The sequence below is a fragment of the Dryobates pubescens genome, chromosome 17, assembly GCF_014839835.1.
Source record: "Dryobates pubescens isolate bDryPub1 chromosome 17, bDryPub1.pri, whole genome shotgun sequence".
Classification (NCBI taxonomy): domain Eukaryota; kingdom Metazoa; phylum Chordata; class Aves; order Piciformes; family Picidae; genus Dryobates; species Dryobates pubescens.
In genome coordinates, this window is record NC_071628.1 from 12795637 (window position 1) to 12811615 (window position 15979).

General features: G+C 38.7%; 1 protein-coding gene across 2 annotated transcripts in view; it reads right to left on the reverse strand.

Annotated features, from left to right (window-relative positions):
* SLC12A1 (solute carrier family 12 member 1) overlaps positions 1-15979 on the reverse strand; it is a 45204-nt gene that overhangs the window by 13381 nt on the left and 15844 nt on the right. For both annotated transcript variants that reach the window (XM_009897251.2, XM_009897250.2), the window contains exons 9-17: positions 14478-14562; positions 12711-12859; positions 10779-10886; positions 10229-10352; positions 9272-9373; positions 7307-7462; positions 5511-5610; positions 5310-5421; positions 1433-1573 (exon numbers count right to left, since the gene is read on the reverse strand). In XM_009897251.2, coding sequence (XP_009895553.1) covers positions 1433-1573; positions 5310-5421; positions 5511-5610; positions 7307-7462; positions 9272-9373; positions 10229-10352; positions 10779-10886; positions 12711-12859; positions 14478-14562 — 1077 coding nt within the window. The remainder of the gene's footprint in view (positions 1-1432; positions 1574-5309; positions 5422-5510; positions 5611-7306; positions 7463-9271; positions 9374-10228; positions 10353-10778; positions 10887-12710; positions 12860-14477; positions 14563-15979) is intronic.

Sequence of the window (15979 nt, forward strand, 5' to 3'; positions counted from 1 at the left end):
ATTTTGCCTTGAAGTTAGAAACTGTTGCTGTTCTGATTGCTGTATTCTTTCCAGAATATTATCCAGAATGACCTGAATATGCTTTATAGATAAGCTTACAGTTTATAAACAGGATGAACAAATGATTTGTCAGGATACTAGATTACCTACAGACCAGGGCCTGGATACTAAAACCTGAACATGTAAAGGTTGTCAGCTCTAGATTCAGCTAACCTAATTTTTATAGACATTTAAATACTCATTGTATTGGGAATCTTCAAGAGGAGAGCCACAAATACACCAGCTTGTCAAGTGCTTACACTTTCCAAGTTTTACTACTAGCAATAAGAAATAGGTAAAAATTGTTGGAACCTTGGGGTGTGTGTTTTTGAGTAACGCTGATCCAACTGCACTATTGACATTGAAATGAGTAGTTGATTGGCAAAGTGATGCAGACATCCTTAGGTTAGAATAATGATGATGTGGTTATCCTTCTGTTTGCTGGAGGGGAATTATGTGTGGTCTGGTAATTGTCTTTGGCAATAGTGTTTAAGCAGTAATGGAAAGGAAGAGATGTTGAGACTGCAAGAGTTCTCAAAGACATTAAAAGAATCTCCTGCTGAGACAATGCATAAACCCAAGATGATGTGTCCTTGTGAGACTTTGATAGAACAAAGGGATATTTATTGATAATATTTTATCTTGCTCCATTCAGCAAGTGTACAAAAAGCCCTGATAGGCTACCAGCGAGTGACTGTTACCCAGAGTATTTTAGTCAATTCCGTAGTGTCTCAGTTTGCATTCATGTATTTTCTGCAGTGTATTTTGTGAAAATGATGGGAGTTTTTTTCCTATGTTTTGCCTCAGTACCTGTATGTTTAAATATTTATATATGTGTGAGAGAGAGCGAGATGGCAAATATGAAAACAGGGCCTCTGTGCCTTCATTAAGGCCATTTTAAATGGACTGTTGGAAATGATCTGCTGTATTTTTACAGTAATAGGAAAATATTGCAGACTATTTAGATGGCCTTCTCTTTGCAGGAAATGTATATGGAGCATTTCAGTTTTCAATTAATGCAAAAATATTCTGAGATACTAAACATGCTTTGTAATAACAGACAATAGAATTGATTTTGAGTGTATCAAGTGTTGGCTGTGCAGACAATCATATGTTGCCCTATAGATGCCTCTCTTTTTTTGACAATAGTGTCTTGTTTGTTTAGGAGAGAATCAGTCTGACTTGTCTCATAATTCCACAGCCCAGAACTAGATCTCTTTATGAAATAACCTGTAATGTAATATACACGTACCCCCAGAATGCCCTTTCTGTGTATAACATCATCCATATATGCAGAGGACTCTTTAAGAAGTAAACAGTAATGGTAATGCTTTACATAAAGGGAAGCTTTGATGTAACAGTCTTCTGTGTGTTGTGTAAACAAAAAGCTTACTTGAAGTAGACTTTTGACTCCATCTCTGAAGCTGTCAGCTGCCACTGCTGCATAAAAGGCTTTTCTTTTGTTCTTTGTGAGCCAGGCCTGTTTTTTTGCCATGCCACTGTTCATCTCCTTAACACACAGCTTGCGTGGTCCCTGCATGATACAATAAAATATTCTTAAGAAGGCTTTGTATTATATATCACACAATGATTTTTCAAGGAGTTATCTAGTCTGCTGTGGGAGCAAATAGAGAGAGTCAGAAAAATGCATTTCCAAAAAGGTTCACATAGATTCAGCCCTTTGGAAAGAACTGTGCTACTAACATAATTCACATTCTGTTTGAGAGCTGAGGCTGTTAATGCTACTTAAATACAGTGATTCTGACAGAAAGAAGGACTACTATGGATTGCAGCATCTTAGAAAAATATCTAAGGTATGCTGAAGTATCTCAGAGTGAATAAAGTTCCTCTGTGACTTGACTACCCAAACAAGTCTCAGCAGATCTAAATATACATAGTTAAGCTCCTGTCTAATAAGAAGAGAAAACAGTTGTTGCCATACGATTAACAATGAAAATGCCTTTGTCACCAGGTTATTCAGGTGATCATCTGCTAATTTAATGAAATAAAAATCCATGACTTGGCAGCAGAGAATAGTGTGGCAGTGGGTGGCCAAAAGAGTAAACTTAGGAAAGCCATCATGTCTGCAAGCACAGCCTTTAAAAAGATTGGGATAAATTTAGGAAGCATGTATTTGGTATTTAATTGATTATAAACATCTCTGCTCTTAAATTTGAGTTTAAGGTTTGCTAGATTTTGTTTATTCCCTTTCATGTTGTCTTTAGGAAGCTAAATCAGTAGTCCAGATTTTCTTCAGCAGTGAAGGTGAAACTCTGAGGGGGTCCCTCAGGAGTCTCAAATATTGGTTTTAGTGTTACCAGCCTGGACAGGTAGTCTTTGGTTTCCAATGCAGAATAGAAGAGCAGAATTTTAAACTGTGGGAGCTTGTCCAGCAGCACCAGAGACAGAAGCAGTAATTAGACTAGACATGCCAGGATAGAAGTGCTTGGAATCCAATTAGTATTTTCCTGTGCCTAACTTGGGAAGTGGTATCAGTCTGGTCTGTTATGAAAAAATCATTTGAACTTAATGGTTTTTGGAAGTTTCATTTTGTACAGAAGTAATTCCTTTATGCTTTTAAAACTGTCGTGTGGTCTTGAGGGTGCTGACAAGTTGCAATTGTGGTTCTAAGAGAACAAATAACTAGAGGAATTGGTAGAAGTTTCCTATATGATATAAAACTAGGAAGGCTTGATAAACTCATGCTGGGGAGACTGTATTTCAATATTCGCATCTGAAGCTTTCACATTTCAATTAAGTTAGTGTATGGTAGGTTTTTGTTTGTTTGTGTTTGGGGTTTATTTTTCCTAAACTGGGAAAATGGTAAAATAATGCTAAGGGAGATTTGATTTATTTTTTTATCCATAGCTGGAAATCTGTTCCCTATTCAAGAACAGTGTAAAACTTGACCATTACAAAATGAAATGTACTTATTTAAAAATCAAATTCTAAACAGTGGTGGTGGATGTAAGGCCCAAATATCCTTTTTTTTTTTTCAACACTTTTCAGCCCTACTGAACCTTTTTTTCTTTTTTTTTAATTGAAAAAAAATGGGATATACTATACATTTATATAGATGCAGAAATAACTGCAATACATTTACTTTCAGTGGACTGGTATTGGCTGAGAGAAAAGGAGACAAGGTCTTCAAAAATGAGCTTTCCAGCTAGTTCATCTAAAACACAGGAAAAAGTAAAGCTGTGAAATAACCTGGCAGATTTCATATGTCATGTTTTCATCTCTGCCCTTTATTTATTTATTTATTTTTATTTAGCATGGTATGTAGATTAAAAAGTGATTTTTGACCTAATCAAAAATAAGCCAAGTTGATGCTCACTCAGGGATTCTCCGTCATGTGTGTTTCTGAGCTCTGTATAAGAAGTACAGAGGGAAAAACGGCAGGGGGGGTTGTGTGTGATCTTCCTTTAATGAGGTCATGCTGCATTCTTGGGTGGTAGTAAATTTACTGGAGTTTGTTGGATTTATTGGATGTAACTTGAGAAGAGTTTAATCATGGTGGTTGGAAGTTCCCTTGCAGGTAAGGACTGAAGTTCCCTTGCAGGTAAGGAAAGGAGGAAAAGGTGTTTTCTGCCTTCCCAGCTTCTTTAAAGAGAGACAGTTTCACAACTGGCTTGCACAATATATTTTTTCTGGCCAAAGGGACAGTCCCACCCTTCTGTGAGGTGATAGCCCTACTCCTCCTTTCTATCAGTGTCAATGTTTGTGCAATTGTACAAGGAGTCCAGCAAATTTGCAGACTGAAGACTAGCCTTGCAAAAATACTTCATGTGAAGGCAGGGAGTAAAATAACAATGCCCCTTTCTACCAGAAACTCAGCCTGTTGAAGCCAACATGTACCCATCACCTCAGAGGCTAATAACTTTTAAATTTTTATGTTCAGTTACCATATTTGTTTTACCTCTCTCTGAACCATCTATCACCATGTTCCGGGGAACATTCTTGCTGCTCTTTGGAGTTAGGAGATGTTCTGCCTGGCATGGTGTCTCAAAACTTCATGCATAGTCAGTTTTTGAGGCAAAATATGCTGGGCATTACATTTAAGACTAAGTAGTCTTGCTGTGCTTGATATATATTGTAGGCTGCTCTTCAGCATGCTCTCTGGGAATTTTACTGTCCACATTTTACCAAAATTTTACAAATCACAAAGGTTCATTACATCATGTTTTTATTACTAACCAGATTAAATTTAGCTGAAGTTGAAGAAATTAGAAAAAAAAGTTGGGAAAATCCTTACACTAGCCAAATAGATTTATTGTTTTGTATGGACAGGAACAAAATCTCAGAAACTTGCTGAATCAACTTTAGGAAGCTGCACAGTCTCAGCACAAACTAACTAGGACCATTCAATCAAATCTATTGATTCATTTGATTTGAGAACAATCACTCTCAGATCTTCTGTACTCCCTTTCTGCAGTGTGGCAGCATCAAATGAATTATTCTTGCACTTCTGTAGAAGGACACATTATCTTGCCTGGACTGACTCTACTTGTTCAATTCTTGCTATGAGCTAGGTTTGGGTTTTGTTTTTCAGTCTCAAAATTAAAAGGTCATTGTAATATTTAAAATACCTTTTCTCCTCTACATCAGAAACCCATCTTATTTTTATTCTGTCCTAATGAGAGACTAGATCTTCATCCTTTCAGTTACATTGTTTCCTGTGTATTTATCACTGGAAATATAGTTTGGTCCTCTCTTTAGATCTCAGAGGAGCATGTTTATCCTCAAAATTAGCATTGTTGCAGCTTTGGAGAAACCACTGCAAAGAGAGCTGAAGTACTCACCAAGACCCAACAACGCAAATCGGTGACAAAGCTGAAAATAGAGCCTGGGTAATATGACATTTGCACTCTGATCCTTCAGGTTTTGGTTCTTTGGTTCTGGGTTGGTGTGGGTTTGTGGGGTTTTTGTTTGTTTTGTTTTGTTTTGTTTTTAAGCCTTGCTGTGTTCATTTAAAAAAACCAAAATTCCTTGTAATGCTTTATTATTTTTTTCAAAACAATTTTTGGTCTGTCTACTGTGAACTCTGAAATGCATCTCAATGAGGCATTTACCAGCAGGCTCTATATCAACCGATAGCTTTCTTGTCAAGACTTATGACAAAATTCATTCTCGGTGCGAATCTCTTTCATGGTGTGCACAGACGCCCATCAGCACCAATGGGAACATTGTGTGCTGAGTGAGAGTGGAATGTGTAATGGAGATCTGCAGCACTGGTGCTGAATTTTCAGATTTATACAAGTTGACCTTACCATGTACACTTCACAACAGATGCACAGCCCGTTGTTCTTTGTGAAAGCATGTGTGATGTCTAGCAGAGCAGGCCTGATCATAGGAGCTCCTGTTAATGCTATGCACTGCGGTCTGTTAGGAGGAGAAGAGAGGTTGTATTTAATTGAGTCAAGTACTTATTCAAAGTAAGCCATTTCACTAAAGGTCACTGAAAACCTTACCTGAAGTTTTTCACATGGTCTTCCACTGTAGTTAATGCCAGAGCGCTGTCTAAGGCATTAACATAGTAAAGAGCCTGTGTAGAAGAGCCCCAGTTTACTTCTGCATAGAAAAAAGATAAAGAATGCATATTAAAACACGGGCTTTTCTCGCTGTTTTATTGTAAAGCTCAGCAACCATGTTGTCTGTGAGCCAAAACATGGTATGTTCTCTCATGCTTCATAGATACAGAGCTATCATTCTTTGTGCCTCACACACAACAAAATGGGCTTTGCTTTTGTGATTAAAAGAAATTAATTTTAAAAATGTAGAGAATGTTCTTCCCTTGCTCACAAATAGTTTTCCTCTCTGATCCATTAACTCTGTATCCTTGTGTGTAAAATGGACAGCCCTGAGTCATGTACTGGGTGTGGAATTTCAGGAAGCTCAAATTAAACCATCAGGAAGGAACACTGCTAGCTCCAATTAGCTCTGTTCTATTATTTAGGTCAAAAGTTGTTCTCAAAAGCCAATTTTGGCATATATAGCTTTTCTCATTATTGTGCAGCTGTTTGGTGGACGGAGGCAGATTAGAAAAGAAAAGGAAAAAGGCTTTCCAGGCTTTCAGATCTGCGCCAATGCTGATCAAGTTCCATTTTACCAAGATACAAAGTTAATACTCAGTGCAACTAAGTGGAGTTTTGTGTAACTATCTTGTGTACCCGTCCAGTCAAAATCAGATGGCTGGCACTAAGATCCAGACCTAGGTTGGTTTAATCCTCAATGTGAATAACCAGTTTGTCTACTCTAGTAGTGGTGCTGTACTGTACGTGTCCAGAGAAGGGCAACAGGGCTGGGGAGAGGCCTTGAGCACAAGCCCTACGAGGAGAGGCTGAGGGAGCTGGGATTGTTTAGCTTGGAGAGGAGACCTCATTGCTGTCTACAACTACCTGAAAGGTGGTTGTAGCCAGGAAGGGGTTGGTCTCTTCTCTCTAGCATCCAGCACCAGAACAAGAGGATGCAGTCTCAAGCTGTGCCAGGGGAAGTTTAGGCTCAAGGTGAGGAGAAAGTTCTTCACTGAGAGAGTCGTTAGCCATTGGAGTGGGCTGCCCAGGAGGAGGTGGAGTCACTATTCCTGGAGGTGTTCAAGAGGGGATTGGACATGGCACTTGGTGCCATGGTCTAGTCATGAGGTCTGTGGAGACAGGTTGGACTTGATGATCTTTGAGGTTTCTTCCAACCTTGGTGATACTGTGATACTGTGATTTCTGAGGACAGGTCCTATGACTTGCTGAGCTACTAAGCAGTTTTGTTTCCAGCAGTAAAGTGTGCTTATCTTTCTTGATCTAATGAGGAATTATAGAGGAATGCTAAAGGATGATCAGTTCATGAGTAGTTCAGTTTGCATTTTTGTTGTGTAGTGGGCAGCAGGTTTACATCCTGAGTGAGGACCCCAGATGAGTCAGCTAAGAGCATAACAAAATTCAGGCAAGGTTTTGCATGTGGATGGAAAAAAATAATCAGTTGTGCTCAAATAAAAGTGCAAATGTAGTAAAGACATGATAGGAATCAAGCAGTGTGCTGGAATGTTTACACAAAACCCCGAACCTCACTTAAAATGCTTGTTAAGCAGGCAAAAATTCACCAGATTATCATCTTTTTTATATAAAGTGAGACTGAATGGGATGCTTCAAACTTCCCTCTAAATAAAAAAGCATTCAATAAAAAATAATGTCTACTTCCGTAAGCAGAATTCATTCCTGTAAAATCAGGCCTAGCTGCATAACATATCCACAGAATAATAGTGTTGTGGCCTTACCTGGCTTCTTATATGTTACATAAATATAGAGAAAGAACTCAATGGCATAAGTGATGAGGGCTGCCCACCAGTTGATGACAAACATGACGCCGCAGCACAAAAGGGCTCCAAAAAGCGACACCCACATGTTATAATATCTGAATGCAGGTCTCCAACCTGTTTAGAAAGAATTGAGGAAACTGGAAGATCACAAAGTACACTGATCAAAGGGTGAGCCGCTGATTTTTATGCATACAATTCCATGTGAAGTTTATTTCAGACTGTCAGAAGGGGTGGTAGTGATATGTACAAATCCTGTCATTGTGATTATCAGCAGATACTTAGCTGACATATCTCTATATGTATAGAGTACTGGGTCTTACAAACTTTGTTTTCTACAAACCCTTTCCCACTACTTTATCCAGCATGGCTTTGAGTAGCCATTTTGTTTATATGTATTTTTGTCAAATTAATGTTTCTTGGTTCACAACTGAGAACTGATTTTCCTGCAACTGCAGGTAATTGGCTACTGTGTCCTTTTGATCCATACACATAGAACTCATTAATGGGAGCTAAACACTTGCTGAGAGTAAATGCACCTGTCTGAAACTTGGAAATTGCCTTGTCTCACTGTGGAAAAATAAAATCATTTACAATTGACTTCAAAAAGAGATGATTCCTGCTGCTCTTCAGCTGTGGTACTGAATCCATCCCCTGCTAGCAATGAAAATGATGAGGCAAGCAGAGAACCTCCATGGTTTGCTGGTCTCTGCCAGGTGTTCTACAGAGCAGACTCTTTGGAGATGGAAAAAACATGGAAAATACAAGAAGAGGCTGAGCAACCCTGTTTTGGATCATGTTTGTAACTAGGGAATGGGAAATACCTGCTGTGAAGAAATTTGCTGTCCTACAGCCTTGCAATTATTATAATCTGTCATTATGAATTGGTTGAAATTAACTGGAGGAAATGAGAAAAGAAAAACGACTGCAGTTTTATGTGAAATGTTAAGTAGTGGCAGAGTAGAGTCAGATGCACGCACGTGAAGTCTATAGAGGTAATTTTTACTTGGCTCCAAGGCCATGTAGAGCAGATCTGCATTTGTTCAGCTGTGCAGATAATTAGTAGCAATGCTAATCTTTTCTGCCCTCTGAACAAACGGCCCCATGTAGATCCATAGGAAGGAAGTTGATGTAGGCATTTATGTCACTATTGCAGTTTCTTCACACTGGAAATCAAAAATTTATTCCTCGCTTCTTGAATTGAATAATTGATTCACAGTGGCAGGAAATTCTTTCCTGTGTGACAAAACCAGTGTTGCTCAGCTCATTGGCTTTAGTTCTTAAGGTGTCACCCCTTCATTCATGGAGATGATGAGAATTATTCTGCTGTGGCAATACGCAAGCCTGAAAGCCAGTAGTAGGTTCCTTTGCTGCACAAAATGTGGGGAGGGACTCTTGAGTTGCACCTGAACAGGACCTCAGTGCATTTCATGTTACAATTCTGCTACTAACCACTGAAGAGCTGTGCTGATGCTGTTGGGTGGACCTGTTCTTGTTCTACATGTTTGCTTCCAGCAGCATAATTTCTAGTGCAAACAATGTTCTTTTGAACATTTGTGGAAGTTTCACTACATTTGGAGGAGAAGGGCATAGTGGCTACCCACTATACCCTGCTTGCTTTACGTGGCTAGAGTTGGCATAGGTTTTTATCCACCTATATTGTGAGAGAGCGAGGGGAAACAAATACCCTGAGGATCCACCAAAGCCTTTTTCATCCAGTACAGCTGTAGGGAATGTAAGAACTAGAGCCATTATTTTTATCTTTTGGAGATAAAATGCCATCATATTCGATGAAAGCAGTAAAGCCTCAGAGGACATAATTTCGATGTTTTACAGGTACCGCAGCTTTCTCTGACATACAGTCAAAAACTTGCAGAGATCAGAATGTGAAGTCCCCATTTAAATCACTGGCAAATGTAGACTCACCTGGAGATTTTGCATACGAGGCATGAAAGCAGGAGAAATTAATCAAAGCATATGAAGCCAGGAAGAAATTGGAGATGATGGGAGCAATGGTATTCAGTTCAGCTGCAAGACACACACAAACAAGTCAGAATAGGCACCAATTTCCTAGACTGTTGGATAGCTTTTTCCTGATGGTGAATTAAATCTGGATGCTGTCTGAATTTGTCATCCAGGGAGATCTTGGGTATTTTCCTGTGGTACTCTTTTAACGCCACCTTGACGTACCTTCAGTCATATTAAGTAGTGTCTGCAAGGTTATACTCAATACTCTGATTTTACAGATTGGCTCTTAATGATGTAGATCTGGCATAAATTTCAGATTTTTTAATGTAGTAAACCCATAATGTTTTGCTTTTTAAATGGCAATCTGAATTTTCTTTACTAAACTTCCCATTTTCTTAGTGTCAGAGTTTGGATCTTGGAAACACTAATTTAAAAATCCCAGTGCCCCTAAATATGGTAGCTGGGTCTTTTTACCACTGCTGCTGGCAAACTGGGATTTGCTTTGGAGCTGGCTGTGGGGAAAGCCTGGCGGAGTAGGCTTCCTAATCATCTCAGAATTATCTCATAGCTACGTGCAATAGAAATTGGAAAGTTGTTTTGAAAGTGATGACTTTGCTATGTTTGGTATAGTTCTAAGCACTGCCATCTTCCAGCAGAGGGAACAGGAATTTCACCTGCTTTTCCTCTTTGAAAATGATGCTGTGGTGGCCTTAGAATGTTACCAGAGTCCTTGTTGGCCTCTTACTGCCTTCTGGTCTCGTTTTGTCTTCTTTAGGAGTAATATAATTGCTTGGGCTTATGTCAGAGTTTGCCTGACTGGAAATTTTTCTAACCACAGCTAATCATTGTGTTAAAATACCAGTTTATATGATTTCAGAACATGAGATTGTAGCAGTTGTGTAGTGATATACAAACCAATCAAAATGAATGCCATAGCAATCACAAAAGTGAGAACATATCCCCTGATGGGTTCATTGTTCTTTCCATATCCTTTGGCAAAGAAGTGGAGTCCTTTGTAGACGTTGTCCTTGCAAAGAGCCTAGTAGACAAATCAGAACTTTAAGCACATCTGCTGCTATAGCACATAAACATTCAACTAAGGTGATAAGTCAGTATGGCACATAAACATTTAAACACAGTGATAAGCCAATATCCTACTACAATGGGAGTCCATATCACACTACAGTGAGAAAATAGAATCACAGGCATATAATACATATTGAGTGCTTTAAAAAGGGATTAACCAGATAGCTAAATAGACTCTAATTTGGAGGAAACTGAAGAGCAAATCAGTGGCATAGTCTAAGCCGTAGAGAGTATCTTTTGGGCCTGTTTTCCTTGCCTCTTCCTCCCATGTGTCACTGCTCTTTAAATATATATCACATTTGGCATGTAGAATTCAACTAAATTTTGTATCTTTGAAGTAAAACCAGAGTATAAGGAAATGTATAAGGTTTAGTTTTACCTGGAAAACTTTGGGTGCGCTTACAAGAGATGCTAGAGCTGATGACAGAGTAGCAGAAAAGATGCCAGCTGTGATGAGAGGACCAAAGCCAGACACCATGCTCATCACCTTTAGGGGAAAAAAAAGCGGGAGGGGGGAAGGGAGGGAAGAATGAGGTGGCTTGTATTTGGATACACTTTTTTGTTCACAGACCCATTTATATACTCTCCACATGCCTCTGCTTTTCATGATTCTAAATCCAATATACTATAAACCAACTGTGAAGCAGGAAAATGCTATTACTCTTGTTTTAGTAAAAAGCAATGGAGGCATAGCCAAATTGGTATACAAGTATGCTGCTGGCTGCTGAGGCAGATTAGTACTCTGTGAGGTTTTCTGACTTCCTTTACTAACTGCTATAAGCAACAGCCTCTACTTCATGGGTAAATAGTCAGCTTGTAGCAAGAAGACAATACAGAAATGACAGGAAAAAGCACCAAAGTATGAAATGCGGTTGGAGGCACTTTCTCTGGCTTGGGTTTTTGCTTGTTTGTTTTTAATTGATTATTTAATATGGCTTAAAAAGAGACAGAACACCTGATTGTGCTGGCTTAACAGCAGCAATGATGACCACTGTCAGGCCTCCCTTAGCCTTTCTATAGGGGCTGCACTGTGACCACTGAAGCAAAAATGTTGTTTAGAAGCACCAAACAAGGAAGCTAAAAGACAAAGTGAACAGATGTGATTGCTAGGTGCTTTTTGGTGTGTAGGAAGTACTTTAGGAAAGAAATCAGTTAATCCTGGGGATTTCTCAGATGAAGACATTTTTTTTTTCCTGGCTTTATTCTGACAAAGATAGATACAATAAAGACAGGCAATTGATTTCTGTCTTTAACATATAGCATACCAAATCTGTGTGTTACCCTGTTACTCAGGAGTGCTCACACTAAGAAGTGAAACTCTGTTTATGGTTCATTTCAAGGGTTGCCCTGTGTCTGAGCAAAACTGAGGTGGGAGTGAGGATGGCAAGTTATCAAGAAAGGAAGGAAAAGTAGTCTGTGACAAGGACAGCATATCTTTTTTAAGGTGGTTATCCAGCCCTATCATTTAGCAGAGCAAGCTGGGAAAAAAGCAAGTGACTTTAAAAGCTACAAATGTCTAGTTGAAAAGCAAGTGCAGGTGGGTGGTGAGCTCCTTTTGCAGACCGTGAAGCACAGGGGCTGAACAGACATCTGGGAGCTGTGGTTGTTAGGCTGCAGAACTGCTTTGCTTTGATGCTTTGCCTAAGCTGTGTTTTGAAGAGTAAAAATGGCAGACAGTCTCTCTTTGGCCTAGGAGAAAGACCCCATTGCTTCTAACTTGATATTTCACTCAGCTATTTTTGGATACTTTCTCAGAAGTCAGATCTCTGGTTTTTGTACAGTGGCACAAACCTTGAACAGTCACCACAGCACCCCTGAGGTAAAATCGCATCCATTTGTAAAGAGCAGTGAGATGAGCTGCTCATCTAACAGGAGTTCCTGAGGTCTCTATTAAGTCTAGATTTTGTGTTTGAAGATGTTACAACATATACTGCTGCATGGTACTTGTAAAGACCCTACCAGAGTGCTGGGAGGCTAGTAATGGGCAGTGTGAAGGTAATGTAGAATGCAGGGGACTTTTCCCTTTGATTATTCCAATAGTTTTTCACTTTTTAAGATAGAAGTGGATGCCATAGAATCATAGAACCATAGAACCATTGAATGGCAGGGGTTGGAAGGGACATTTGAAGATCATCTAGTCCAACCCCGCTGCTAACACAGGTAGAACTAGATCAGGTTATGCAGGAATGCATCAAGGTAAGTTTTGAAAGTCTCCAGAGAAGAAGACAATGTCCTCTAGCATTTAGTTGTCATAAAATAATGATTTGGAACGTTTGTAGTTATGTATCTGTGTATTGCTTATGATTATAACCTGAAAATTATTCATCAGCCCATAATCACATGGCTGACTTGCACATCTGGAAAAATCATAGCCTAGGCTGCAGGCAGATCCATTGCAGCTCATCCCAGGTACCACTGTGTCATTGATGTTCCCAGTAGCATCTCGCACAACGCAGGAGGCTGAGGAAACAAGGATACATTATTATTTTCCTTCCTTGTGACATCAGAAGAGTGTTCTTGGTGCACGTTGTTACTCTGTGCTCATTTTCTACAACTGCTGCCTTCATCTCATCCCAAAGAGCAATGTTTCATGTTTTGGGCAGAGATTACTTCTCTGTAGTGTGGCTTAGTTTCTCATGTCATCTGCTTACTTCTCTTACTTGTAAACTTAGCCAGCCGGTTGACTTCTGAGGACTAGCATATTTCTGAGAGTAGAGAACCAGATAGGCATCAACAGTAAATTAACTCAAAAATAAATTCTTTGCCTGTGACCACTTTTACAAGTGCTGGTATTCAAAGGAAAACAGGTCTGTGAGGGTCATAGGTCTAGGCATACAGTTCTGGGTTTTTTTTGTTAAATGATGACACGTAATTACTTTAGAGACCCAAATCCTCAGCTGTTCAAACTGAAATTGTCATAGCCCTAAAATGGAGAAACTGTCCATATTCTTTCTGCTTTTATTAGTATTTATGCTGTCTTTTTTTTTTTTTTTCCTTGCCACCAAAAACGGGCAGAAACATATGGAGTTAACTTGGAGTGCTGATCTTAACATCTTTAGTGGCCAAAATGTAAGTTTAGATGGTATCTTCATACATATCAAAAACATTGTTGTTGAGACTCCCAAAGTAATCATTATCTTTTTAGCAAATCAATATTAAAACAGAATGATGGGTGGGGGGAAAAGCACTGCAAAATATCTCTAATTGAAATACAGCTATTGCTTGTGAGAACAGAACAATGCATCAACAGTGATTTATAACAGAAAGTGAAGAATGATTAATTCCACTTAATTGCAGGGGTGATTTAGATCCAAATAATGCAATAACTTGAGCTGTAGCTTGAGTATTCTACCTTTTTTATGAAGCACAGGAATCACAGATGTCAAGAATACTTGATATTTGTCTCTCAGGAAAGGAGATACCCTGCAGGACTTTCATGCAGTATTGAGGTATTTGCTCATAAAGAAGAGTGTAATTTACAACACACTTTCTCACAATACTATTAAAATAGCATCTAATAAGGATTTAAATGTATATTCCTCCAATACAGTTCCTGGCTTCAGTACAGGTCTCCTTTTCGCTCTCATGTATGTTTTGTTACTTCACATTCCAATGGTGTAGAGCACCTAGTCAAGCAGTATATTTTTAAAGACAGACAATTGATTTCTGTCTTCAACATATAGCATACAAAATTTATATATTACCCTGTTACTTGTGAGTGTTCAATACAACTAGTGAAGGCAAGTTAAAAGCCATGTTAAATTTCAATGTGAATGAAGAACAAAAGATAGCAGATTAATCAGAGGTTCCTTTAATCTTTACTGTGCTAGTGATCTATGTCACTGGATCAACTACATAAGTAACCATATAAGTTACATGAAAGTCCTGTCTGCCAAACTTTTGTTTTCTGCTGATTGCTGGGGTTTTTTTCCCCACTGCCTTTGCACAGTGAAATCAAAACAACTCTCCATAATAAATCCACAGGATAAAAAAGCAGTGAATTTAAACATTCGTGTGCATACCAGTCTTTCAGATTTTTAACTATAATGAAGACATGAAGCAGAGGTTCTGTACTTACCTGCACATATTGCAACAGCAATGTAGGCAATTGTTGTGATCACAATGGCCAGCATTGTTCCTTTGGGTATTGCACTTTGTGGATCCTGAAAACAAAGCAGTGATTTGGAAAACACTGTGAGTTTTTGTGCTATAGTCTGATTGCAATTGCATGCTAGGGAGTCCTACCATGTTGTGATACAGAGGTCAGATTTTTGTCACATACACTTGCTCAAACATTTCCTGTCTCAGCATGTAGATGGGAAGCAGTCCTGTGGTACAGTGCAACACCAAACTCTATATTGCAATGGGATTTATTTTAATGTTTCATAATATAATGGGTAAATAGTTGCTGAACTAACCATCAAACTCCTGTTGATGACAAGATGAGACCATCTTTGGTTAATGAAAAAGAGAGATGCAGATAGTCACCCTGTACAGGGGGAAGTACTTATGTGGTTAGCAAGTAGTAATTGTTAGTTCTGTTTGACAACGGGCTATTTCCTTTCACTGATTTGACTTCTGATTTAAGTAATTTAATAAGTCTGGATTATAATCCTTACAGACTGGCTCACAGCAATATTGGCTTTGAAACCAAAAATCTGCATTATGCATTGTAAATTTAAAGGGGGCTTCAATAGTAGCAACCTCACAAATTTGTATGCGTTTTGTTTATGCTGAGAAGCACTTTTTATGAATTGCCTTATTAAGCTGGTTTAGCAAAGTTGTTTGTGGTTTTTTTAAGTTAAAGCTGTGTGGGATGCATTTTAAACTGTAGACATTTGTGCTTTTTTAACTATGACTGTCGCATGAAGAAAAAAAGCAAACAAAATACAAATTCAGTGTCCTGTGGAAACTGGATAAATGACTTAGCTGTGTTAATAATTAATGTAATTTTTAAATTACATGAGGATTTATTGAGCTGAGAAATGCAAGGTCACTCCAGCTACAGAAGACCTTTTGCTCTCAGATCATGGTAACTTCATGCAGTTCTTGGGTGTGTTGTTTAGGTCATTGTTCCTGTGGAGTGCTGCAACCTTAAACACTGTGACATTAAATCTTAGAGTTAAAGCTCCTTACAGCTTTACAACTTTTAAATTTTAGCAACAATTAAATACATATTTAATAAGCTCTTAGCTTGCTCTAAAACCTGCTGAAGTCACTAAAAAGATGAGCTGTTTCTGCAAGTAGTCTTTGGACTAGAACACTACTAGAGTGTGTAGCAGCTACAGAAGCAAGTACTTAGGTGTTTGCAACAAATTCTGAAGAAAGTTTGATTGGTCAATTTTACACTTTCCAAATACTTCTTAACTTGTCTTTTACACTTCTGGAGGGGCTGGTTAATTTAATTAGACTTGTGTAATGCATCTAAACATACTCAGTGGGGAATCTTCAGCCTGCAGAATTTGGTTATAGAAATCTGCTTATTGCCAGATTGAAACAACCGCTGAGAGCCAACAGGAGAACTGCTTCTCTTGGTCTGCTCAAAACTCTTTCAAATAGATATGAAAGAAGTGCTACTGC